General features: G+C 47.1%; 1 protein-coding gene and 1 long non-coding RNA gene across 7 annotated transcripts in view; one reads left to right on the top strand and one right to left on the bottom strand.

Annotated features, from left to right (window-relative positions):
- DAB2IP (DAB2 interacting protein) overlaps positions 1 to 26,739 on the bottom strand; it is a 196,360-nt gene that overhangs the window by 148,140 nt on the left and 21,481 nt on the right. Inside the window, exon 1 of one of the 6 annotated variants that reach the window (XM_051807485.1) lies at positions 20,658 to 21,065. The exons of 3 other annotated variants lie outside the window; for them this stretch is intronic. In XM_051807485.1, coding sequence (XP_051663445.1) covers positions 20,658 to 20,775 — 118 coding nt within the window. In that variant the 5' untranslated portion in view covers positions 20,776 to 21,065. Of the gene's footprint in view, positions 1 to 13,654; positions 14,014 to 20,536; positions 20,638 to 20,657; positions 21,066 to 26,739 lie in introns of those variants that run through there. 2 more of the 6 variants (XM_051807486.1, XM_051807489.1) reach the window with 2 other exon arrangements.
- On the top strand, positions 20,852 to 21,742 carry LOC127480003 (uncharacterized). The gene is made up of 2 exons (XR_007907744.1): positions 20,852 to 20,948; positions 21,620 to 21,742. It is a non-coding gene; the product is annotated as an uncharacterized LOC127480003 (long non-coding RNA).

Consider the following 26,739-nt stretch of genomic DNA (forward strand, 5'->3'; position numbering starts at 1 on the left):
CCATCCCACTCTGGAACACGGGCTGTGCCCATGGCTGCAGACATGTGGGATCCAGCCCATCCCACTCTGGAACACGGGCTGTGCCCATGGCTGCAGACATGTGGGATCCAGCCCATCCCACTCTGGAACACGGGCTGTGCCCATGGCTGCAGACATGTGGGATCCAGCCCATCCCACTCTGGAACACGGGCTGTGCCCATGGCTGCAGACATGTGGGATCCAGCCCATCCCACTCTGGAACACGGGCTGTGCCCGTGGCAGGCGCTGCCCAGGAATGGGACCCCGAGCTGGGAACTGAGGGGTGGTTTGGAGCAGAGTTTAAGGGATGTGTTTTCCCTACCAAAAAGGGATCAGAGGAGAACTGAAGAACAGGATTATTGCTGCAGTGCACTCTGAGACCTTGGTTTGGACACAGGGAGAATGGAGAGGGACTTGCTCGGTGTTTTGTGACCATCAGACGAAGCAGCTGCCACTCTCTGCCAACCCCACCATGCCATGGTGCCATGGTGCCCATTCCCAGGGGATGTTCCCCTCTCCACTGGCAGTGGCACCGGGCTGAGCACACAGAGTGGGTTTGGCACAGCTGTGCTGTCTCCAGGGATGGTGTCACTTGGCTGTCCCCTGGGAGGGCTCTGACCCACGGGCCCAGCTCCCAAAGCCCAGAGCCCTTCCAGAAGGTGCCAAAGCTGACTAAGAACATCCCACCAGGAGAGCAGGATGTGGAGGAAGCTCCTGGCTATCTGCCAGGCCTCGCCACTCCGCTTTTTCATTTTTAGTTTCTGCTCTTTGCTGGAAAGTTTCTACTTATGCTCCCGTTGCCATGGCAACTGCATTTCTTGCCTTTCTTCTCCAGCATTAAATTTTTTATTTGATTTCCCTTCTTCCCAAGACATGACTCTCTTTTCCTTTTGTAAAAAGGAATTAAGTGTTGTCTTCTCTTTGCTTGGTGATATTTTTAAAGGAGGTAACAGAGACTTTACTCTCAAAGTGATGCAGAATCTGTCTGGAACAGCAGCAGAGGTGATCTCCCAGGGAGGAATGTCAGGGGATTCCCCTGCAGAAAACCCATTTACTGTAATTATCTTAACAAGGTTATGACATGTGAGAGTTCCAGATACTGTTGAACCCAACATTTTTTAAAAATTGGCTGCTTGTTTTTATGAGACCAGACCTGGCCATTTTCTCTACAACTAAACATTCTATTTTTTGTTTTAAGCATTACTTGTGGCTGCTGAGCAGTCTCAGGGGAACACGTAACAGTTTCATAATTGGAGCTGCACTAGGAATGTGGCCTTCAGTTCCACACTGGAAGAGAATTCAACTCTTTTCACTGACAGTGTTCTCACCTGGCTGGGAGTGGGGTTGGGGTGGGTGACAACGAAAGGGACCCTTCCCCTGCCACAGCAGTGCCCTGCACCCCCTCACACAGAGACAAAACCCCCAGAACTCACAGAGCTTTAGCTAATTAATTTGTCTTGCCCTTGCTGTGTTGGGACTGAATCCATCTGACAACCTGAATAAATTGGAGAATGCCAAAATTCATCAGAATAGCAAATCTGGATTAGATCTCCCCATTTGGTTTTTCCAGGCATTGGGTTCATCATAAACACAATTTATATGCTGCAAAGCCCTGAAATAATAGAGGCTTTCATGCCAGTTCACTATGAAAGATTCCCTCCACATCTGAATTCTCCAGCACATTCAGGCCATAAAGTGACCCTCCTGTACAGCTGTAGATTACAAGGTTTCCAGTCTTTATCTCTGCCTGGTGGGATTTCACAGTAAATTCTTTCAGGACTGAATAATTAAAAGAAGCAAACCCACAGCATTTGGCTCACAAGGCAACACAAACAAATCTGTCCATGGGTGCTATCTTGTTTGCAGCACATGTGCACAGATTTACATGTAGGATTGAGGCTTAGTGCTCTGTTTGTTTGGATTTTTTCATTATTCAGTACCCCAAGCACAAGGCAAATTATATAAAAACTGAATATGGAACAACTTTAAGAGTGAGCTGCCTTTATGATCATCTTAAATCATTTTATTAACCCAATTTTGCATTTTTTTTTTAGATTATTACTACTTGGAAGAAATAAGGTAAATGGGTCAGGAGTGAGGAGTCCAATGTCCCATACTTGGTTCATGCTTCTCTCCTGCTCTCAAATTCCCTCCTCCAATGAATATCTAGGTCAGGAATTCACAGGATCTTATAAAAACCTGGCAATGTTCAGTGTGTTTGCCAGCCAAGCTATTTTAATTGTCGGATATTAAACGTATCTGCCAAGATCCGCGTCGTAAAACCCCATTACAACATCCACCGGCACAAACTCCCCTGCAGGCTCCCCTGCAGGCCAGATCCCCCAGCTGGAGTCAGGCAGGAGAGAAGTTTCAGACAGCTCAGCATGGCCTCCCTGGAGCTGACAGGCCTGGGGGTTCAGGGAGCTGCTTTAGGTGGAGTCCCCCAAACCACAGCCGTGATGCGGCTTTTCTGTGGCCACGGAGGCCCCGTGTCTGCGCTGCCTCAACCCCCAGCAGGGCACTGATGGAGGCAGAGCTCCCTCAGCTCCCCCAGCTGCTGTGCTGAGCAGGGAACATCCAGCAGCCCCTGCTCATCCTCGCCTGGCTGAATGATTTGCTGGCCAGACTTCAGAGAGAGACTCAGCGAGTCCTTCCCAGCGTGCCAGGATTTGTGAGCCGCTGCTGCCGGGCTGTGATTGTGGTGAGAAAGGCTCATCCATCACTGCAGCTCCCCCACAACGGCTGCAGGTACAGCAAGGAAGAGGTTTTGACCTGCTCTGCTGGAAAACACTCTGATCTTGCAGATAAAGATGGGAACACTGTCCTGGTGACAGGCTGAGAGCCACCCGTGCCCTCCCACCCCGAGGGGCACGACCACCCCCCAGAGCAGGGGCAAGAGGAGGCTGGAATTCAATCTGCTCATCCTCATTTCTTGCACTCAGAGACAACAAGCTCTCAAAGGAATCCCAATGTTTTTGTTGATGTTGCTGGCCTGGTGGTTTGGTGGTGTCAGAACGGTGTCCCCTCATCCCACTGCACTTCCCACCAAGGACAATCTGTGTTCTTTATTACTTTTCATGCCATATTAAAGAGTCCATCCTATCCAGCAAAGACACCTCCTAAAGATGCAAATACTCCCTTCAGTGGCTGCAATTCCTGTTTTAGAATCACAGAATCACGGAATGGGTTGGGTTGGAAGGGACCTTAAAGCCCATCCAGTTCCACCCCCTGCCCTGGGTAGGGACACCTTCTGCTATCCCAGGTTGCTCCAAGCCCTGGCCAGCCTGGCCTTGGACACTTCCAGGGATTTGGCAGCCACAGCTTCTCTGGGCAACCTGTGCCAGGGCCTCACCACCCTCACAGACATTGATTTCTTCCAATATCCCATCTAACCCTGCCCTCTGGCAGTGGGAAGCCATTCCCCCTTGTCCTGTCACTCCAGGCCCTTGTCCCAAGTCCCTCTCCAGCTCTTTTGGAGTCCCTTTAGGCACTGGAAGGGGCCAACTCTCTCAGCCTGTGTCCATAGCAGAGGTTCATCCCTCAACATCCATCCTAAATGATCCAGAACTGCAGTCTGACAGAGGGTGTCCCTCTCACTGTCTCTGTTCCTGAGCTATCTGAGCCCCATGACAAAGGTTTCCTCCTCTCTGTGAAGCACAACCTGAAAATCATCATCTCTTAGTCCCCAGTGGGACAACAGAATCCCTGTAGGTAAAACCAGGACTGAATGGGGATTCCTGGGAATCTCTACAATCCTTATCACCCCCATTATTGCCTCAGCCAAATTTACAAACTCTCCTCTAAGAGCACTGCTGCCTTCCCACCTTCCCAATGACGCCCGGACTCGAATCACTCTCATTAATTTCCCGGGGTCTAATAGAACACAATCTTAACACGATTTATTGGGACCATTAAAATTCAGAAAACAAGCTTCTCCGTGCTCCATAAAGCACAGCAAATGTATTTGCTGCAGTCAGGGAAACTCTGCTGCCCAGAGCTGGGCAGGAACTCGGCACAGCCCGGGCGGGAGCCGCGGGCCCCCCAAAGCGCGTGTTCAGATCCTCCCTCAGGGCTGTGCTGGCAGCTGGGGGGCAGCTGAAGGGCCCCCACAGCTCCAAGGGCCTCCTACACCTGGAGAGGCACTACAAAGACTCAGAAAATGGAAGGTTTGGAGCATTTCTGGCTGGTGTGTTGTGCTCAGTGGCAGACACCGCCCCGTGCTGCCGAAGGCTGGTTACCAGGAGGGGCTTGGAGAGCTCATGTTGGAATCCTTGGGAAACCAAGGAAAACTGAAGCTTCTAAAGTTCATTAAACAGGGAACCAATCTATCAGTCAAACACAACATCCACAATAAAGAGGCTTTGGGTTTCACAAGAGACTGTGTGGTGAAGAGAGAGGAGCCCTGCTCTGTCCCCCCCGCTCTGCTGCAGATGGAAGGGATGAGACGCCTGTGGGAGCTCCTGGGAAGTGCCACTGGCAGCTCAGCAGAGCTCTCAGATCCACTCAGCCTGGAATTCCGTGTCCCTGGGATGCCAAGATGGAAAATACAACAGTGCAGGGCATGCTAGAAAATGTTCCTGTTGGAGCAATGGGCCAGCAGTGCCTTTGGACACAGTTCCTTCAAGGGAACTGCAGGAAGGTCCATCAGGGGCTGGGAGGTCACACAGCTGCCATTCCCACCAGTTCTACCAAAAACTGGGACCAGTTTTAGAGCTGTACATTTATACAATCTCATATCTTAAGCTCCCTTAACCAAAGACAAAAATAAATGGATTTTTCACCCACCAACTCACAAGAACCCTGGTTGGAATCATTACAAATGTGTAAAAAGGCTGCAAGCATTTGGCTACACCACACTCAAGCCCTGATACATGGATTTATTGGATGAAATCACTTTATTCGAAACAGATCACCAAAGAGCCAGCTTGCAATCAGACTGCCTTGGAGAAGAGATGTCACGCCAGACATTTTTCCAGTCACTTATAAAATAATCAGTTGTTTAAAGTTATCTCTCTATGAGAGGTAATTATGAAGTGAATTTAGAATATAATTGCCCTGAACACGGATAAACTCATATTCTACCCTGAGTAAGCACTCCAGGCAGGTGATAAATTGCCAAAGTAATGCTACATCAGTTTAACTTCCTGCCGAGTCACCCTTTACTGCTCCAGCCCTGCACAGAATAGCCCCGGCTTTCATTACTAATAAAACACAGAATTAATTACTCAAAATAAAAGAGGCCTTGAAAATGTGCCCAGACACTGAACCACGCTGGCTTTTGCATTCTTTCCCCCTTTTTTTTTTTCCTCTTATAAAGGAACCTCAACCCCATGGCTCGTTATTCCTTTAAACTCAGCTGCACCACATGCAGGTTCCTGCCAGGTCTCTTCTATTCCCAGGTGGATGCTCACAACCAGCAGATACTCTCTGGTCGTGATACCCCCATCAAAATACTGAGACTGATGGCTGACAGCTCTATAAATTTCATTTCTCTGACTGGATTATGAGCTCAGTTTTGGAAATTCAGTCAAGCCATGGAAATATTTTAGACTGGGATCCAAATCTTTCAAATGTCTAGCGCTGGACTGGAATTCTCCAGGGACTTCCAGGCAATTCTGCTCCAGCCCGAACAAGAAGGATTCTAGACTTGTTATTATTAACAGCTGGGAATCTTTAGTTCCCTACTCTACTGTAAGAATGATTCCAGCTTTTCCCAGAACATGCAGGTTTTTGCAGGGGGGAGCTGTGCCTGTTTTCATCTCGGCAGTTCTCCAGAAATTTGCTTCAAGATAAAAAGGTCCCGCCAGGTTTGTAGGAAACTTTAGCTCATGTCCCATTTGTGTTATTCCCCAACACATGGATGCAGGGCTCTGACAGTGGGAGACCTGCATCCTCCTCCTCCTCCTCCCAAGTGACCTCGTCACGAGCGGGACGAGGAACAGGCCGTAAAACTTTAGAGAAACACAAACACACAGACGAGGTTTCCACCAATTCATAACCGGAGTGCTGAAAAGCTTCTGGGCAGATGTCCAGCCCCTCTGGCACTACAGCTCATGCAGGAAGAAAACATGGGAGAAAGAGGCAAATCCAAGAAGCACAAGAGGCCTCCAGCAGCCAAGCAGCTGCACAAGGAGCCCGGGATGGGCTCTGCAGGGTCAGTGTGGCCGTGGCAGCACCAGCCCAGCACGACAGGGCCGAGCACCAACCTCGACTTGGGACCTCACCCAATAAATTCCCTTCATGGCACCTCCATTCATCTCGGTGACCTTTAGTTCCCCCTTTCTCTGCTCAGAGAATCCCCCCTGCTGTGGGTGAACAGTTATGCAGAGAGGAGGGCTGGGATGGTTTCTCTAATTGTCAGAGACAGCCTGAGAGCTGCTTTCTCTACCTCCCAGTGTTTCCCTGTAACACCTCACCATCTAAGAACATATTTGGTCTGCTGAGCAACTGTTGAGTCTCCAGTTCTCTGAGGCAGAGGGTGACACATAAGGCAGGCGGGATTTAGTGCGTGGGTTGGATCTCCTGAGAGCAGATTGCGACTGCCGAGGTAAAGTCTTGGCTACATTTTATAACGCCAGAGTTAATTTTGTTGCTAAGAAAAGCAAAGCCCCGATGAGGATTGGCTCCAGAGAGCACCCAGTGTGTGGTCTCTGCATCTGAAGAGCTCTGCACGGCACTCACTCATGTTACATCAATTACTTGAACCGAGTTAGATTCAGAATAATATTTATAAAGCCGAGATCCACAGACCTTTTTGCAATCACCTGGGTACAATCACCTCATTCACAAGAACTGGCTATAAATTATGCTAATCAGTGAAACACTCAGAAGATGAAGAGAGGTTTCTTGTGTAATTTTAAATGGATTCCTACAAAAAAAAAAAGGGGATATATAAAATTACAGAGTTTCAGTGCACATTCCTTTTGAAATCTCGGGTGTCAGTAATATAAAGGTTAAAGCGCCGTGATCAGGAAATTTAGAATATGTCATTTTTATGGTGGGACCCCTTCTACCTCTCCACAATAATTAAATATAACTCTGGAAGGCTCTGCTGGGCACAGATGTCATCTTAAGCACCAATCCTGAGCGCTCAAATGAAGCCTAAATGAAGGGGCTGTAATTTTGCTCTCCAGGTGACAGCTCCATCTCTGACTCAGTCCCTCTGTTACATTTTACCATTATCTTCAAAAAGAACCTCTTGCTTTGCAGTTTTTATAAAATAAAAAAAAAATAAATTACACAATTGAGATCCAGTTTTCACTTGATTTTTTTGGGGGGTAACTGAAAGGAATCCTTGGCTTTAGCCCCTCCCTGAGATGGGGTTCAAGGAGTGGATTACTCGGGTTAGACTGGACCTGCTGAGCACTTGGAACACCAGGGAGTGGAATTATCTTTGGTGAGCCTGTGGTTCCTCCTGTAACACCTGGGCTGTAAAAGCAGAATGTCCTGAGTGAAGCCCCTGCCCAGGCTGGGGTGTGTCCCCCTGGGTTAGGGGGAGCTGCAGGTGTTGGATTTGGAGCTGCATTTCCTCCTGTCCCACACCACGGGACCTTCTCTGACTCCTGAGCACCCAAACCAGCCCTGAGAGCACAGCCCAGGAGGTCACTGGCTGGGAGGGGATTTCCATCTTTCAACTCAGGCATGAGAAAGGGAACATTCCCCATGTTTTCCAACAAATCCCAGGATCTGGAGGTGAAGCGCAGGAAATCCCGCATTAGGTGCCACATCTGGCAGCTCCCATTTCGGTGGGATGCTGAGCAGGGAGGAGGAGAAATGACTTCTGCAAAGCCACAGAGCCACCCCCACACCCCAGCCAGGATTAGCTGTGGGCACAGCCACTGCTTTCCTCCATCTGTCCTTGCCTTCTCTGGGATCCCAGTGGGATATCCCAGCCCGGCCCCTTGCTGCCTGGCTGCCTCACAGAGCGGGGCTGCTCCATCCTTTTGGCCCCACTCAGACTTTCCCCCCTTCCCTGCAGTTCAGAGGCTGCTCTGCACTGCCTTTGCTGTTCCCAGCACACCACCAGGTAAATGCACAGCCTTGACTTTGTCAGATGTTGTCAAGTTCAGATCCCGTGAAATTAAAATCACCAAATAAAGGTTATGACTTCCAAGTTTCCAGACTTTTATACGACTCCAACATTTTGCAGCCCACCCCTGATCCCTGTAACACGGCCCCAAGGGCTTGAAAGCATTATGGAATCTCCTCGTGTGTGGATTGTTCCTCGTTTCCACGAGGTTATTTGCACAGACATTAACCAGTGCTGCTGCTTGGGACACAAAACTCCATTAAGGGGAGCGATGTGCTGTCTAAAATTAACTATGTATTTGTTTTCTCCTCAGTTTCTGCAGAACAGGAGGAGTGATGCAGATGGTTAACAGCAGTGAGATTATAGTGATAGCTGTAAAATTTGATGGCTGTTATCAAAAGCATCGTATGGCTGACGAGAGCAAGTGGCAATTAAAAAAAAAGGAAAAAAAAAAAAAGGAAAGAAAAAAGATTTCCAAGCTTTACCCTGGATGGGGAGCAGGAATAGCAAAGGGGGGTTAAAGCCAGTTTCATACTGGAGGATTTATTAAAATAAGAAGATCACAGTAGTTTCCAAATAAGAAGATCCTTCAAACCTTAAGAGATGCAGGTTATCTGAAGCGATTCAGAGGTGAAGGAAATCCAAGTGCTGTGCACGAGCCTCTGACAAAGGGGGATTTAAAGCTGGGGGAGGGAATTGCACTGCTCAGGAAGGCAAGGCTGGGATCAGCTGCACTGAGCTGAACAAATGCCCAGCAACTTGCTCCAGGATCCCTGGGCTGCCACTCCAGCCAGGTCCCTCTTTCTCCATGGCTGGAAAAAACACATTTTTATGGTGAGGGAGACCTTTAACAACATCAGCTCCACTCTCCCCCATAGTAAGATTTTGTTCCACCTCTGCAGATGAAATAATCTGACCTGTAAGAGAATGATACCCACAATCCTATCACAGACCTCTCTGTTCAGCCTCTTCTTTGGAGAATTACCTTTGCTCTTTCCCCAGCTGGAAAAGCTCTTGTATTCCTGCTTCCCCTTCCCTCTTCTGAGCTGCCATGGCTGGAACTCCAGACCTTCCAAAGTTCCAGTAATGTATTGAAACCAGTTCTCCTCAGGAAGAGCTCTGGCAAGCAGGAGCTGTGCTGAGGCACCCAGCAATCCACAGAGCAAATCTCCCAAGAAAATTTCCAAGAAGGAACAACTAGGGAAGGGTTGGAAGTTTTCAATGCTCCCTGAAACATGGGAAGAGCAGAAAAATTAGTTATCTTTTCTCTTCAGGTGCATACCTGTCCATTCACTATGGAAAATGAGGGATTGATTCACTGGAAATCAGGACAGATGAAAAGACAGGACACTCTGTCTGTTGGCTTGGCCTCTAGAGGACACATCCAAAGCATCTGTAAGAGATGGACACTTAACCCTTAAACATTACAGAGCTTTCAAAATATCTCATGTTACATCTACTGGGATGCAAGTTTTTTACAGCAGGAGAAAGTTAATTATCCATTGGGGAACGTGTTTCTCTGTGTTGGTTTTTAATTTATATTTAATCTCTATCCTGCACCAAAATATGTGCATCCATAATTAGCTTAAAATATTTAAGAACACTTCTTGGTGTGGGATCCATTTGCAAGGGACATGACAGTGAGCACCAAAACTGAACTGGTTTGCTGCCAAAGCATCAGGATTTTCAAAACACCTTAAAAAAATTCTCCAAGTGGCTCTTAAGTGTCCCAAAAGGTTGAGAAGTCAGACAGAAATCTCCAAATGCTCCTAAGAAACCAAGATGAGCTTATCAACAACCTTAGGGCATATTTATATGTGGAAAACTTTGGGGTTGTATAAGAGAAATTCCTGCCATCTTTATCCATGTGGATTTATCAATAGTTATAAAATCCCCAAGGGTTCAGAGCAGGGGGAGGCACCAGGAAAGCCTGGCAAGAGGTCAAAGAGTAAGACATCAGAACTTTGTAAAGAAATATTACCCAAAAAGACAAGTTTGGAGGAAAAAAAGGCATAGAAAGATGAAATTAGCAGAATTTTCTTTGGGAAATAATTCTGTAGAAAATCAGGCTTTGAGCATTTCAAAGCCCTTGATGTAATTGCCATGAAGCTCTGGGTACATTTGTTCAAAACTGAATTCCCAAGATTAATTTTCAGTCCCTGTTCCAGTCCCTCCATCCTGCTCCCAGGGTGATATTCTGGGTCAGGGATCTGAGGACAATCCATCCCAGAGCAGGTGCTGTGAGAGCTTCCTGTGAGACAAGAGCAGCCACGGGCTGAAATCCCTTGGGAGGAAGGAGGGCTTCCAAAATTTCCATGAGGAAATTCAAAAACCAAACCTCCTTCTGCTGATTTTTCACTTCCACAGCTGCTCTGCAAAATGGTTTCACACAGTCTGAAGCAGCAAGCAGGAATTCTCTGCTCTCCTGTGCTTGCCATTAGGTTGTCCCAGTTTTCCTGAAGTCCTTCTCTCCCCGTCAGTGCTTCTCCTCTCTTTAAAGCACTGGTTTCTGGGCTTCATCTGACCTACATGGAGGCAAGATAGCAATTTTTTTATCTTGATTTTCTTATCTTGATTTTCTTGTCTTATCTTGATTTTCTTGTCTTATCTTGGTTTTATCTTGGTTTTTAATATTTTGATAGTCTACTGGCAAGCACCAGGAGCAATGACATCATAGCAGGAGGCGGCATCTATTCCGAGGAGCTCAGAGCCAGCAAAAATACTCCCAAGATCACAGAAATAGTTCCTATTACATTTTAGTCCGTGGCAAAGGAATATGAGATTATATAAAAGGCAAAGCCAGCACAGAAACAGGCAAAGGATGGGATAATGGTGGAGCCTCATCCCTCTGGTTCAGGTCTGCAGACTGGAGACCTCAATTCTAGGTAGGTCAGGTTTGTCGTGAGCTGAAGCTCAACTAAAAATATCCTGATTTAGGCTCCAGGCACCAACTGTGGCAGAGGGAGCCACATTCTTTGGGAATTGAGTGAGATTGAACTCCCAGAGAAAATCTGGCACCTAAGTCAGACAAGAGTGTTGTGGTGGAGGAGAAAAGGAATCCGTGTGGAACCCTGAAGTCAGGCTGTACACTCAAATTAATGTTGCACTGTCAGAGTTGCCACTCGAGCAAAAAAAGTACTTTTCTATCATGAAAATGAGAATTCTTCATCTTCAAGGAAAAAAAAAAAGGTCTGGTCTGCTGAGAAACCTGTTCTGAGGTTTTCCAGACTCTCAAGGCATTCTGGGTGGATCGTGCTCTCCACAGCAAAAGGACAAATGTCCTCCAGCACTTTATTATTATTATTTTTGAGGGGACAAGGAGGGAAGGAGAGCAAAGAAAGGGAGATGGGTAAGGAGGAAGATTGTGGAGCAAGAATGGCAAAGGACCAAGCAGGCACACAGGAGATCCAGTGCCACTGCAATCCAGGATAAAAGCTCCCTGTGTATGACCCTGGACAAGGCACTTCTAATTCAGTGCCCCTGTAAAAGAAGAGGATAAAAGCAGCACATTTAACCAGCAGGAAGTTCCCTGGATCAGAGAGGGCAAACACTGCAGTGCTGATGATCATCCCAGGGTATGAGCCACAGGCAGGCGAACCAAAAGTGCTTTAAAGGGCAAGACTGCCCAGTGCTGAGCTGGGGGAGGTTTGGGAGGGATCCAGCAGCAAATCCCTCTCTCCAGGGTTACAACCAGTCAACTCTGCCCAGGCAAGAACATCCCTCCCAGTTACCCTGAACCAAGGAACTGGTTGATGGGGTAGAAAAAGCTGAGCAAAAAATAAACACCCTTTTGCAGCCAGCTGGGGTTTGACTGCAGTGTGCACATGGACATTCCATGGAATTACAGAGCTCGGATTCCACTGCCCCATGTGCTGTTGGTCTCTCCTGCCAAGGGCTGAGAACCCTCCTGCCAGCTCTGGGATGGAAGTGCTCCTACCTCTGGAGTTCCAAGGGCAGGATTATAATCCTTGTGCTACTTCCCTACAGTCATCAGGGCTGGGCCAGGGACAGGCTGGGAGATCTACTCCTGACAAGAGAATCCCACCAAAAAAGACCTTTGTTATTATTACCAGCAGCAATGAATGAGGAATAGTTTCTCTAGGCCCAGAAATGTGGTGATTACTGGAAAATCCCTTTTTTCCTGGTGCATGCACAGCCTTCCAAGGCTTTTTTAGCAGCCATGCAATGAGAGGCACACACTTGGCTCACACCAGGCACAGTGAGACCTTAATCCACAGATCCACATACCCCGTGTTCCCAGGGAGCACAGTGGCCAATGGACTGTCCTGGTGTTGCTCCTTAGTGTGATCCAGCCACTCCTCCACAGAACCATGGAATATCCCAAGCTGGAAGGGCCCCACAAGGATCATGGGAGCCCAGCTCCTGATCCCTCCTGTGGCTGCCACAGTTTCCCTGATTCAGGCTTCAGCAAAGTAAATCTTCTCCTCGTTAAAGGAGTCGCTTTTGATGATCTGGCACCTCGCCAGACAAATGACTAAGTGAAAAGATGTCTCACTGCTAATTTTTCAGTGACACTGCAGACAGCAACAGCTCTTTGCTGTACTACAGAACATTTGCTCCACAGGCCTGAGTGCAGGAGCACAGGAGATGTGAGACCTGCTCTTGTTTCTTTAAAATGGATTCAATCTGAAAAGTTTGGGTTGGGTCAAGTATCAGTCACATCAATACCCTGCTCCCTTAATTCCAGGTACTAAACATTTCTCTTGGAATGCACAGAAGTACACGCAGCTCACATATGTACTACACACCTACAATCAGCACACCAGCATGAGAGAGGAAGCCAAAAATCAGATATGTACCAAAAATAAATTACAACGAACCTTCAGCAAAGTCTTAGAAATGGGCTTTGCAGATTCCTCCCTGGAACAGACTCCAGGAAATGGGATAACCTGACGCAGGAAGGAGGGCTGAGATTCTGCAAAACATCAACATTTCACGTCCTCCCTTGGCTAACTTTGCCCTCTGTAGACAGAAGAGTCTGACTGAATGTAACCTTCAGAACAAACATTATAACTCTATTATCAGTCACATCCAAAAGTTCAGGATGTGCTCCCAGTGGCCACAGGCAAGTGGTGCCAGGCCTGTTGCTGAGGGTGAAGGAATGGCTCCAGTTTTCTCCCCAGGGACTGAGGCTGCCCCAGCAGGTCACTGTGAGCAGGATTTCAGGGGCTCACAAACTACATCTTGTCTTCTGGAAGTGGAAATCCAGACTGCTGAAAACTAACTGTGTTTGGTCTGAGGAAACAGGCTGAGAAAGAGATCCCATAAGCAGGAAAATGAGAGTTGAGAGAGTTCTCTTCATAAAGATGCAAACCCAAAAAACAGCTGCTGTCCTGAATTACAATCACACTCACACTGCACAAAGTTTGTGTTAAGACCTATTGTAAAATGATTTCTACACAAAAGAGCAAAAGACAATCATTGTTCCAACTCTGCTCATTAAAGAAATTCAGAGACAAACCCAGCCTTTGATCCCAGGCTTTGCTACAAGGGGACTGGACATTGCAAAGGAGACACATTCATTCCCAACAAAACAAACGCAAGTAAAAAGTCAACCCCGGAATTCCAAAGTCCTTCTCTGCTTACCTTTGGAGGAGCAGGTCAAATCTTTGGAAGCAGTTTCTCAGAGCAGCTCAGACATTCCATGTGAACTCTGGTGCTGCAGTAACCAGCTGCACAAGTCCCTGATTTCTCCCCCGGGTTGCTGCACATGCTGAACCCCGGCAGGAATCCCACGCAGGGAGAAAAAGAAAGGCAAAACAACCCCAAAATCCCACAGGGGAAGCACCTCGGCCCTTGAGCAAAGCACACAAAAACTTCAGCAGGGAAACAGAAAGGAAATCCAGCGACAACTAAAAGTTTGGATAAGAAAGAGGGAGAGCAAACAGCTCCCCTTGCCCGCAGTCCCGGCTGAAGGTGCCTCTGGAGCAGAATCCACCGCCAGCTCCGGGAGCAGATGGTATTCACACATTATTCCCCAACAGCAGCATTCCCCAGCCCAATCAGGAGGCAGCACTCGAAAGCCAAGCGCTTCCCAGACTCTGTTACAGTTTTCAATAGCTATAGCACAAGATGAATGACTCAGAAAATGAATAAGCAGGGGAAGAAAACCTGGCTCTCTGGGCTCGGCAGAGGCGCGGGCAGGCGGGTCAGCAGCCTCGGCCCCGGGCGCTGCTTCCGACCCAGTGCACCTGCTTTTTGCCCCTAAAGCCCCTCAATTTTCTGTATCTTAAATTTCTTCATCTTGTGTTAGAAGTCATGAAAATTAAATCTTCCCTTCTTTTTTCTTCAGTCTTGAAAGCAACAAACATTTGTAAGAGTCAAAAAAAAGGATGAACTGTGTGTGTGCTCCTCCAGACAACTCAGAGAAACCCCTCCTGCCATCCCTTGCTGAATAAATGCATCAGTTTCTAAGATTAAGGTTTGACTTTACAGATCCTGTTGCAAACGATATAAAAAGAAGAAAGGTTCATTTCAAAGCTGTCTTTCCTAAGCAGATTAATACATCCTCTAGTTTTGCCTGAAGTTTAACAGGAAACTTTAAATTACAATAAAAGAAATGCATGTTAAGAATAAATGAACGAAAAATGACTACCAACTTTCAGAGGAAGTATAGTCATTACTCAAAACCTGGCCAAACAGAGCTGGAAAACTACTTCCAAGTGCTTTGTGTAGCTCCCAGACCGGCCCATCCAGAGAGCACTTTCCAGAGAGCAGCTCCTCAGTCAGTGCCTGGTTTTTCTGACAGCTGCAACCCAGTAGCAAAGGATGGGCTGCTAAACAAAGCCAGTTACTCATGGAAACGTGCACAGCACCAGGATTCTCCCTGGAATACCGTCGTGCACTGCTGGGCTTTCCCAAAGACGCTGAAATGCTCCTGGGCTTTGCAGGGCAGGGGCTGCCCGGGGGTGCCTGTGCTCCGAGCCCCTGCTCTGCTCTCCCGGCTCTCCCAGCCCGCTTCTCCTGCCGAGCTCCGGGAAAGCTGCAGCCAGGCTGCGGGCAGGAAAGAGGGATCACTTAAATCTCTGAAACTATCTGGGGTGAGAAACATTCTCCCGGGTCCCCCTGGACGTTTTCAGATCTTTGTCTGCGGCTGTAAATTGATCCTTTGCATTCCTGTCTGACACATGGACTGTGAAAAGCTCTTCAGGGATATTCCCCCTGCCATGAGTAATGCTCTGACAGCGGTTCTGCAAATAGAGAGCCAGTTGTAGAGACAATAAAATATCCTGAACTCTGCTCTAACTTTCACTATTATTATTGTAAGGCTTTTTTTTTTCTTCATTCTGGACCAAATAAAAGAACTCTGCATCTTACTTTCCTACTTTTGAAGCACCAACTATCAGGGTTTCTCCCGAGGGTTAAGGGCAGGACCCACCTCCAGGGGCATCGTTTTGCTCCATCAGCCAGGCCATGCCCACCAACGTTAAGCAAACAAACCCACACATAAAGCTCCAGCACAAAGAACAAGGGCTCGAGTTATTCCATCTGCCACAGCTGCCCACCAACCTCAAGCTACAGCCAGAGAAGCATTTAAAGGTGTCAAACAAAACTAGAGGCACCTCTAGATCCAGGAGGAAAACAAACATTTCTTGCAGCTTCATTTTGGCAGGTATTTTCTGATCCTGCAATGAGCTCCAGAGCAGCCAAAACCATTGAGTCACTGAGCGAGGCATCTGCTGGGCCTCTGAGCCTGGGCCAGCAGCAGGAATGCTTGGCAGTCCAAGCTTTTCCATGTGCTGGCTCCTTGGAGATGCTCAGGGAGGAAGCACATCTCCATGGGAATATTATCCCGTGGGATAACCCCGTGTGTGCACTGAGGGATCTCCTGGTCAGACAGTGAGGGGCAGTGGAGTGGCTGGGGGGGAGCAGCTCCTCATCCCCTCTGGCCCTCACGTGTGGGGGGGTTGTTGGACATGGATGTGAAGCACCAAAGGCCATCAATCTTTGTGGGCACCACCAAGGGGGAGGTGCTGGCCAACAGCTCAGTTACATCCATGGGATCCTGATACCCCTGGATTAAAGGGCTCAGAAAACCCACCTGACTCTGACTGTGCCAAAATGTGGGTCTCAGATCTCATTAACAACTGACAATTCCTTCTGTGGCTTCTCCAGTTTCTGCTGTCTGCCACCAGAATCTCATGAATTTAAAAGCTTCTGACCTATAAATACCTTGATACGTCAGATGGATGCTTTGAATTCCTCCTCATCCCTGCTCCCCTGAGATCCCTTGGCTGTGCACTCTCCCATTCCATTTAGTTACACTGGATTCACTTCCAGCCATGGCTGATGTTGGACACAGTTCTGGGAGGGACTGGTTGTGGTGTTGTCTTGTAGAGATGGATCTGGGAGGTTTCCTCACAATGCTCTGCTTTGAAGTTCCTCTCTTTTAGAAGGAATATAAAAGAGGCCTTGGACTTGCTTGACTATGAAAGGACCCTTTTCTTTATTCCAAAGCATGAAGACACTGCTGTGACTGTTCCCAGCACCTCCAAGTCTGGATGGTTACATTCCAGTCCCTGAATGTTCCTTCAGGATTCCATGTGGATGGGTCTACCCTGTTGTGTGCTCATAATCCAGTGGGGTGCTTGTTTATTGATTGGCTCTACCCTCTCCTAAAGACTTCAGCAGGGAGAGAAGGGAGGTGACTGCATGGAACAGTTATCCACAATTAATTCCCAACCTGGAAATTGTAGGATGCATCCACAAACCACTGTACAGCAATCTGCTGAGTCCTTGCTCTCCTGTTCCCCTGGAGCTTTCCCACACAACTCTGCTAACAAACCACATCTAATCTACAAAAAATATTCTGTTTTCCCACTCCTTGCTTCTGTTTTGCTCTCTACCAAGAGTGATTTTCCTGCACATTGTGGTGTCATTGGGGCCAGGATGTCACAGCTGCCCTGGAACGGCGCTGCAAGAATCTAAATTACCAGCAGCACACCAAGTTCAAGGCTGGCTGTCAGCCAAGTAATTCACCTGGTTCACTGTGCATGTCAGAGACTGAAGAAAATCTGCTGTAATTATTGTCTTATTAAAGCACAATGGCTTGATTTCACTTCTTTGTGGCACAAAATGTGCATCTGTGATTCACACCTATTGTGTAGGGAACATGATTCCACCGACAGCAGCAGTTGGGATCTGGTCTACAGGGCTGTTCAAAAGGTTGTCTAATAAAAATCTTGTGCTCTTAAAGGATTAACAACTAAATCACAAAGAAATATGGTCAGGACACAGAAAAGAAATAAGCTCAGAGGTGGTTCCAGTGTTGACTAGAGCTGTATAAACCGAGATCTGAGCAATTAGAAGACAGAATGAATGAATAATTGAGAGATATTTGGTACTCCAGAGTTTGTACACAAATAAAATATCTTATAAATCTTCACCAGCTTGCAGAAAGCTGCTGAGTTGTCTTTTATTCTTGTAGCTGCAAGTGGCTATAGTAGAAAAGAGAAATCTGTAGCTCTGATATGTCATCCCTCTGAAATGGGTAATTTAGGGTTATGGTTTTGGAATCAGCACATTCTTCAGCACTTTTCTTCCAAGAATTTTTCTTTTTTTTTCTTTTTTTTTTTTTGTGAAAAGAATGAAGTAAAGGCATGCCAGTACATTAAAAACAACACTTCAGAAAGTCAGAGCTGTGAGACATCACCAAATGACAATAATCTTTCTTTATATTCCTGCATTTTGGAGAATGGAAAGAAAATATTGGGGGTGGGGAGGAGAAAGTGGGTGTTCTAATGATTTTTTTAAAAATCCACATGAGAACCTGTAGCTTTATGTGAGTCTTTAACCCAGCCACACGTGAAGAAAAGTCACAGAACTTCCACCTCCTGTCCCAAACACCAAAATGGAGAGCAGCCATGTGTTCAAAGCAGCCAAAACACTGCAGCTCGATGAAGAACCACAGAGAAAAACCCAATAACCTTTGCCCCCACAGACTGGGATTTGACTCCAAAGTCTGTTCCATCAAGACAACTATCACAGATCTCAGCCCCAGATAAATGAGTGGTCACTCCCTGCCCCAGTTACAAGCAATAACAAATGTAAGAGGCCTCTCCATGGACAGTTGGCAGCCTAATTTGATTAGGAGAAATCAAGAAATGTGCTAAGAAATGAGACACAGCTTCCCAGCCTCAAATATTCCACCAACGTCCTGCCAGCTGATCTGTGCAGCTCGGGAAGCAAAGGGAAGGGCTGTAGGAGGCAAAAAAGAGCAACTCTCAAGTATATTATTGCCACAAATTGTCCAGAGCAGCTTTTCCTGTCACTGATGAACTACTGACTGTGCTGGCAATGAGAAGGAACAGGCTGAGTGTTGAGGCAGGTGGGTTAACACACGTGGACCCCCAGGCAGATCAAAAATTAAAGAGCAGATTTCCTTCTGCTGCCAGAGAAAGGGGTTGGATTTGATATTCTTGAAGGCCAAAAGGCACTTGTACAGCAAGCCCAGGAGTCGTGGTCACTTCCCAAGGCATCAATATTTGTCTCATGAGCAGCCCAGGGAGGGGAACACAAACTGCCAGAGTGTTCCTTGCAGGGTGGACGGTCAGAGGGACCCAGGGGCTGCTTCCAGGAGGGAACATCCTCAAAGGGGCAAATCTTTCTTAACAGCACTTTGCTGGCAAACATTTCTGAGGACATTCTATGTCCTGGATTCATGCACAGCGATGGAATATCAGAGGAGCAGCTGAACCCTCAGTCCTGCAGTGCTGCAGCTCCAGCAGCAGCACAGTGAAACCATTGACCTCCTGATCAATAAATGGTTCAGCCCATTTGTTTTACAATGAGGTCGTTTAAATCAAAGTAATTAAAAAACACTAAAAGGAAGATGGGGATTCACACAGTTAGGAAGGGGAAGCAGAGAAGGTTCTTCTCAGATCCTTGGTACCAGCAGTGCTTATTTATTTATCTCTCATTTCCCAGCTTATGAGCCTTCCCAGTGTCTCCCACTTATTAGAGTATTTTGTACACAGTGTGACAGAATATATTTACTGCAAGGAGGAGAACGAGAAACCTGTGTATCTTAAAACATGCATTCCAAATTCAGTGAGCCATTTTAACCTATTAGAGAGAATAAAGTTGAACTTGCATTTCCCACAGAACCAAGACACTCTCTGTGACTCCTGAAGTCCAGATTCTAATGCTGGAACGGGCAAGAACAGTGGCTTTTATGTTTGTTAACATCAGCTCAAACTGTGAGTGCACTTCTCTGATAATCCTAAAACTTCCTGCTGTAGGGAAAATAAGATTTAATTCTGTATCTTAGTGGTCTAAGAGGAGGTATAAGACATGAGAAGTAGATACCGTTCTTCTAAAAAAGAATTAATATAACTACATATGAAAGAGGATAGAAAAATGAAATGAAAAGCATGATCCTCCTCTCTTAATATTTTTGTGGAAATATCATCCTTTGAAACCCCAGAAATCTGTCCTTGATTATGTTAAATTCCATTTCCAATGGCACAGAGCCCCAAGTGAGGCAGTGCTGCCCACTTCTATCTGCCCAGTCAACTGTTCCCATAGTTTAAATGTTACTTCATTCCCTTAACCACATTCTTTCCACACAGTTTTAGGTCCCTGTGACATTAACACTGCAGTTGTGTCCCACTTGAAGCTCTAGTTGCCAGCAGAGGATCTGCTGGGGAAATACAGAACTAGTTCCTGAGCAATATCCATGTAGCAAGTGCAATACTTGGTGGATTGCAAACTGTATTCAGAATATACCCGAAGCATATTAAAGAGCTGAGAATCAATTTGTTAAAAAACCCACCATCTTAAGTTGCTTTCATAAACAGGAACAATTTGTTGTCCTCAGTGCAGCCAATTCTCTCCACTAACAGAGAAATAAGATATGCAATTGCAAACAACTTTTCCCCCCAATTTATGCTTTTTTGTCTGCCTTCCAACAGACCAGAGAGCAGAACATCAGCATGTGGAACGCTATAAATCCATGGAATAGCTGCAGTTTTAACCATGGACTTTAATTCCAGGGTGAATTTATGTGGTCCTTAGCTAAATATATCCTCCTAAGTAAATTACTCATGCAGTGCCTGGAGGAAAGCTCTCTGCAGATAAAGAGTCTGTTCCCAAACGCTCCGTTTGGCAGCACAGACAGCACCAAGTTCCAGCCTTCTCCCAGGGGCAAAAAGCCCCCCAGACTGACCCAGGGGAGTGCAGAGTCCCCCTTCCCCTGCACAGACTGCCTGGGAGACAGGTCAGTTCTGCCTCATTCCTGCTGCTTCCCAGGGCACATCTCAGCCCACTACATTTTGTCTCCAGCCCCTGGAAAGAGAGGGATTTCTCAGCTCATGTGAAGCACATCACCACATTCATTTCCACTTAGCCATGCAGAAGACAGTACAAACACGAGCCTATCCCTGTGCTTTAGTAGGATGGGAAACTCAGACACTCTTTCATTATCCTTTTTTTTTTTTCCCTCTCTTTTCTATGTTTTCTACTTCTTACCATTGGAGTTGTCCTGGTCCAAAGGATTATCTGGTTCCATTACTTCAAATAAAAGCATCCAACATGCAGTTCTCCATGCAGCAGAGGCATAAAAACACAGCAGTTGCCTAAGCTGATTCACCTGATTTATGAATTAGTGCAGCATCCATAAGAGGCTGTGTTTCTTCTTTTGTATTACATCTGGCTCCTTTTCCAACTCGATGGCTGGGTATTACAGCATGCAGGCCTTTTTCCAGCATCCTCTTAATGCATTATATTTAAAGTAGCAGCAACCTTTTTCTCCCATCCCCCAGACTAAGTTCCAGCAGTAACTAGGCTGAGCTGGCAGCGAGCGCAGCTCGTTCCGAGCAGGACCTGCGAGCGTTCTCCGAGCCGTGCTGCTGCATAAAGAGAATGATTGATACAATCAAAAGTAAGTGGGCTTTGACACAGCACGGCTTGCACTGCAGAAAATCCCACCAAAACCAGGCAGAGGTCCTGAGGGTTTGGGGAATGCCTGGTGGAAGCCACCAGCCTGCACCCCCTCACGCACAAACACAAATTATGTCCTGTTCCCTCCTCCTCCTCCCCCCGCTCCGATCTTTTATAACCCTGGATCTCCTCCAGCAATAGTCTGCTGCTTTACTCGGTTTATAATAAACTCTGCCATTCCCTCGTGTCCCCCGGGCTGCCTCGGGAAGGAAGGAGGCTGTTTGGGGATGAATAGCCCAGCCCGTGCCTGACGGGGAGGCTGCACCGGGCACTGGGAAGTTGCTGCAGCAGCAGCAGCCCTTGGCTGGGACCTTGTCCTGCATTTCCCTCCTCTGCCAAGCCAGGACTGCTGCTAAGCTGGCATTTAACAGCTCCTGCAAACGAGCTGGAGGACGAGCCCCGGCTTGGCTGGACTCTCCCGGTAAATGACACCGGAGTGTCTCAGCAGAGCCCGGCTCAGCTGACAGACACAGCAGGGTGGCACGACTCAGGTCACCTTCATTCTGCCCCTTGGGTCTGCCACCGCCTCCCTGAGACCTCACACAACCCATAACTCTTCTCTGTGCCTCAGTCTTCCCTAATATTGACATTGAAATATATCTTATCGTGCAGGAAAAGAGCTGAAACCTCCTAGCTTTACATGCTTTGAACTTCTTGGATAAATGATATGGCACAAGGGCTGAGGAAGAAGCCTCCATCACCTGGCTCGGGAATAAAAACCTCATTTTCTCGGAAGACATGTCCACAAAACAGCATTTCATTTCTCATGAGCGCACGTCCCCGAAATAACAGAAAAATCCGTCAATGTGCAACTCTAAACCAAGCTGTGCCTCCGAAAGGTAAATTCATATTGCTGTAACAGCAACCCGAAATAATCCTTCAAATCCAGCTTTCAGGATCCATTTTACTTTGAACCTATGATTCAAATGCTCCAGCTAAGGCACTAAAACATGCCTTGTTTCAAAGGAACACTTTCCACAGAGTGGAAGGCAGGAATTGCTCTAAACAGCTACAGCACGTTTAGTGCATTTGGGGTCTGTCAGGGCTGCTGCCAGAGGACTCTGAGGCAGGCAGGGCTTTCTATTTTGGGCCCCCCTGGGCAATGCTCCTGCCTCAGCAGCTCCCCGTTCCCAGAGTCCTGTGAGCAGGGTTTGGAGCTGCCTGTTGCCGCCGGGTGCTCCGGGCTGTGGGCGGACAAATGAATGGCTGGAAAACACGGAGCTCTGCGTGGAGGAATTCACAGCAGCTCGAGAGGACTCTGGTAATTGTGCCTTGCAAACACATTGGAGCACTGTTCCCGAGGATTAGGCCACATTAATAGAAGAAAGACTCATTCCCATCTATTTGTTTTAAGCAGAGCCCCCATTAAACACGGCTCTGAGATCTGTGCCCCGGTGGAAATTACAGAGCTGCAAACCCTCCGCTCCCCCCTCACCCCCACGCTCCCGATGTTCTTTACAACTTCAATACTTCACCCACTCACTGCCAAAACAAAAAACCTCCCTCTTTCCACGTTCCCCACAAAACCACCCACTCTGTGACTCCAGGCACATGGCACTGCCTGTTAGAGCTCCACCTGCTCTGGGTCATGTCCCGGGTTTAGGAGCCCGTGTTTGACGGGAAGGTGTGTTCACTCCTCACCCTGCAGTGTGGCAGCGATGGGGCAGGAGGGATGTAGAGAAGTTTGGGGGCTGAGGAGTCCTGAGCAGGTATCATCTGCCTATTCCATGTCCCAGCATGTGGGGATACAAAGGCAGGCTGAGTGACTCACTGCCAGCCTCCCTCCATCCCGAGGGACTAAAAATGCCCGGGGAATCGTGGCTGTCGAGGGAACGGAATCCACAGTTCTGGGAGGAACATCTGAGTCAGGACAAACGATATACAGAGAAACAATTTGTATTCTTCCGTGAAACAGATGCTGCACATACATAATACAGATATTTTAGAGCCAGGGAAGAATAAACACCTGTGACATCTTTCCTTGTGGAGAGTCAGAAATAGTGCAGGAATGCTGCAGAATAGCTAAGATAGAGAGATCAAGATAGGAAAGTGAAAGGCAATACTTATTTAGACTAATGATTTTGTGTGACAACCAATTTGATTTTAATGACATCCAAATGATTTGCTGATCTGTAGTTACAGCCCTAGTAAAAATTAATCCTCAGTGTGTAAGTCAGTGATGTCAATATTTTGGCTAAGGCAGCGTTCACAGTTCCCAACAATCGTGCAATTGTTGTACCTTCTTTGTTTGAGCCCAGCTCAGGCAGGGAGGCAAAGGAGCTCATGCCATGATTTTGAAAAGCAAGGGACAGTTGGAAGACCAAGGCTTTGATCACTCGGGATTTTAATTGCTCAGGCACTGAAAGGAAAACTGCAGAAGTGAAGAGGGAAATGATTTTCAGTCAAATGGCTGAATGGGCAGAGGCTGTGCTAGACCAAATCCTAGGAAAGGAGCCAAGAGCACTGAACTAATGAGTGTGGAAAGAGAAGTGGAGCTAGAATGTTCTCTGGAATACCCATGAGGTTAAGGAGAACACAAAATGTGGAGTTTTGGAAAGCTGACTCTTCAAGGAAGGAATTTAGAAATTGTTGGAAGGAAGTGGTTCTGTTTCTGTCTAATCAGAGCATCTCTGCATTCCCCTCAATGGCTGGTTTGGAGATGAAAAAAGAAGGAATATCTAATTGCCTAATGGCTGTAGGATGTTTGCTTCAGCAGCTGGTATAACCAGGCTCCAGTTGTGCTCAGTGTGTCAGACCTGACTTTGGAGGAGTTTGGAGCTACCACTTCCTAACTCCTGTGTCTCCTCCTGACAGATGGAGTCATCACTCACACTGGCATTTATTTTACACTGTGACATGCAATTGTAAACAAGAGGACCCTTGTTTTTCGTTTGCTGTAAAACTTTGGGCACATCCCCTCATCTCTCTGGTACCAGCTGCACAGACTAGCATTGAGCCTTTATCATAATTGAGTATTTCCAGGTTGAGCAGTAAATCTGGGTCTGAAGCAGTATAAATGTGGTGATAAAACTGCTCTTAGATTTATTTCAGGGCAAAGGATTTCCTTTGTTGGCCTGTTTGGACCACATTTTCCTCCTTCATGGACAGTGGCAATGATTACAGTCAGCAGAGTCCAGGGAAAGTCTGTTTTCTGTTCTACCAGGTGCCTAAAGATCTATAGGAAAAAGTAAGTGGAAATATTTTATGTGTAAACAAGCACAGCCAAGGGACATCGTGAGAACAATATTCCAGTCTTCCAAATAACATTCTGTTCATCCAGAAGAAAGTGTTGGCATAATTTTTGTGTTGTTCCTGGTAACACATCATTTTACTGTGACAAAGCCTGTCTCAATCTGAGAATGATGTCAATGACATCACGAGCACTAATGAGGCCTTGCTCACACCAGGCAAACATTACCCTTGGCATGTTGTACCCAGAGACCCAGGAGCCCAGGGCACCTCCTGGCAATCATGAATGTGAGTTATAAAAGTGAGTTATAAAAATGAGTTATAAAAACTTGAAGAGCTTCAGCTATTTAAAAAGTTCTAACAGCCCTAAAATGAGTCTTTTCCAGTACAAGCAGGTTAAAAAAACCCCCAAACATTCAGTAATTACATCTTAGTTGCTAACATCTTTGCAAAATGATCCTTGGGCACCTGTGCCCAGTGTGCCACCTCAGCAGTGCCCTGCTGTGTGAGAAGCCCAAGCTGGAGATGGACAGATCCCTGTCTCAGCAGTCCGACTCCCTGATTTTAAAGGTCTTTTCCAACCTAATGGTTTCAAACAAGGAGACATTCTAAGGCTGTGGGCTGGATATCTGCAGGGATGAGTGGGAAGGGGGTTGGTTGCTCTCCCCCAGGAGCGGAGCGGGATCCGTTGTTGGGAGCAGGGAAAAGGCTCAGCGTGAGGCCACAGCTGCCACCTCCCAGCCCTCCTCTGGAACACAGACTCAGATGTAGGAGGGAGCAATGAATGCCTGTGAGTTGAAAAGCCAGTGAGGCACAGACCTGCTTAACAAAACCGTTTGCCAAGGTTACTGGGGGTGTTGTCAAAGCCTCCTCTTTTGTGAGGGCTGAATAACAATTCATACCCAGTAACCAGCTCTGCTGTTCCTTTGGCTTTACCTGGCAAGTTTTCAAAGTCACTGCTCATGGCTGGGGCTGTTCCCATTGAGAGGCAGCTTATCTTGCCCTGGACAGCAAGTGCAGGGATCATCCGACTCCAGAAGCTCCTGCCAAAGCCCTTTTGTGCTGCTCTGCTGCTTGAACTGAACCACAGCTCTCAGAAATGTGCCTGAATGTGACACGAGCACAAAGTGGAAATGAGGCAGCCTTGGTTACCCCATCCTGGAGGGGAGAATCCCCCTGAGAGAAAATTAACCTTTCATTTGGTAACCTCAGATACAACTGGGATCTTCAGGAAGCCCCAGTTGCAGAGCAGCCCCCCAGGTTCTGTCCATGCAGAACACTCCTGCCAGCCAGCACAAGTCTGGGTAAGAGAAGGCATAACCCATTTTAAGCTTATTCCTCAAGAATCACTCCAAGGGTGATCCATCTGCTGAGGTGCCCAGTGCCACATGGAAACCTCTGCTCTCAGCTGTGTCCCCTCTGGAAGGTGCAGTAACAGGGCAGACATCCTCTGAGGAGCCTGTCTCTGGGGAGATGGAGTTGTACACTATTAAATCAGCAGGCTTTTAGGTAGTTTTCAGCAGAAGGTGCTGCTCTATTCACACATCTGAGTGGCAGCTTTTCGTCCAGGACTCAGCAAAGCTCCACCAAGGAGAGAAAGGATAAGCAAAAGAAAAAGGTGTCTTGGTTAAATGGAGTGTGAAAGCTGGAAGAGCTGTGTTGGAGAAAGAGCCAATGTGAGAGACATTCCCTGGATATCAGTGCAGGAAGTGGCTCCTGTCACATCCTTCCCTTCCCTGGGGCTGGGAGCCTTGGGGAGTTTGGGGCACAAGGAAGTTCTCAGGTGTAGGAGTAGCTCAGTGCCCCAAACATGTCACTGACTGAACCACCTGGGGCTGAGAAACCACTTCTGCCCTTTCTGAACAGACTGAGCCTTTTATCTCTCTTCAAATCTCTGCCACAAACTACTAAATCTTGTAATCATTAACAAAGTTCTAAAGAATAAAACAACAAAATGCTTCGGAGTTACAGGTTCTATAGTAATTACAATCAGAAAATACAACTATTGCTATGAAAAGAGCAGACATTAAAACTTCTACCATGAAAAATGCCAGCAGTCAATATTTTAAAGACCCAAAACATTAATACCAGCAGGACATTCTTTCAGGGTCACTAGAATATAACTTTACCTCTTGCTACTGTGCACTTCAGACTGAGGAAAGTGTCTTTGGGCTTCTTCAGTAAAATCCTACTGGCAGTTTAAGGGAGGAAAATAAAACCAAACTGACTCCTGGGCAGAGCAAACAAAAGGTCTGCAGCACCCACAGCTCTGTGCCCAATTTACTGAGCTGTCTGCTCGGATTCCACCCCAGCTGACTCTACAGATTCCTCCCCATGTTCCTGCAGTTGTCTCCTAGAAACAGGAACAAGAAGTGTTTGCTGTTTTCTCAGCTCTTTTGAAAAGCTCTGCACCAGCTTTTCCCCACGTTCCAGACACGCAGGAATCCAATTTCCTCAACGGATGGACAGCCCCAAAGAATGGATTCCTCTCTGAAACCAGGTTATGGAAAGGAAATCCAGCAGCAACAGGTGCAATGCCAATG

This window comes from Manacus candei, unplaced genomic scaffold (assembly GCF_025592945.1).
Source record: "Manacus candei isolate 608988 ecotype Guabito, Panama unplaced genomic scaffold, ASM2559294v1 h1tg000071l, whole genome shotgun sequence".
Classification (NCBI taxonomy): Eukaryota; Metazoa; Chordata; class Aves; order Passeriformes; family Pipridae; genus Manacus; species Manacus candei.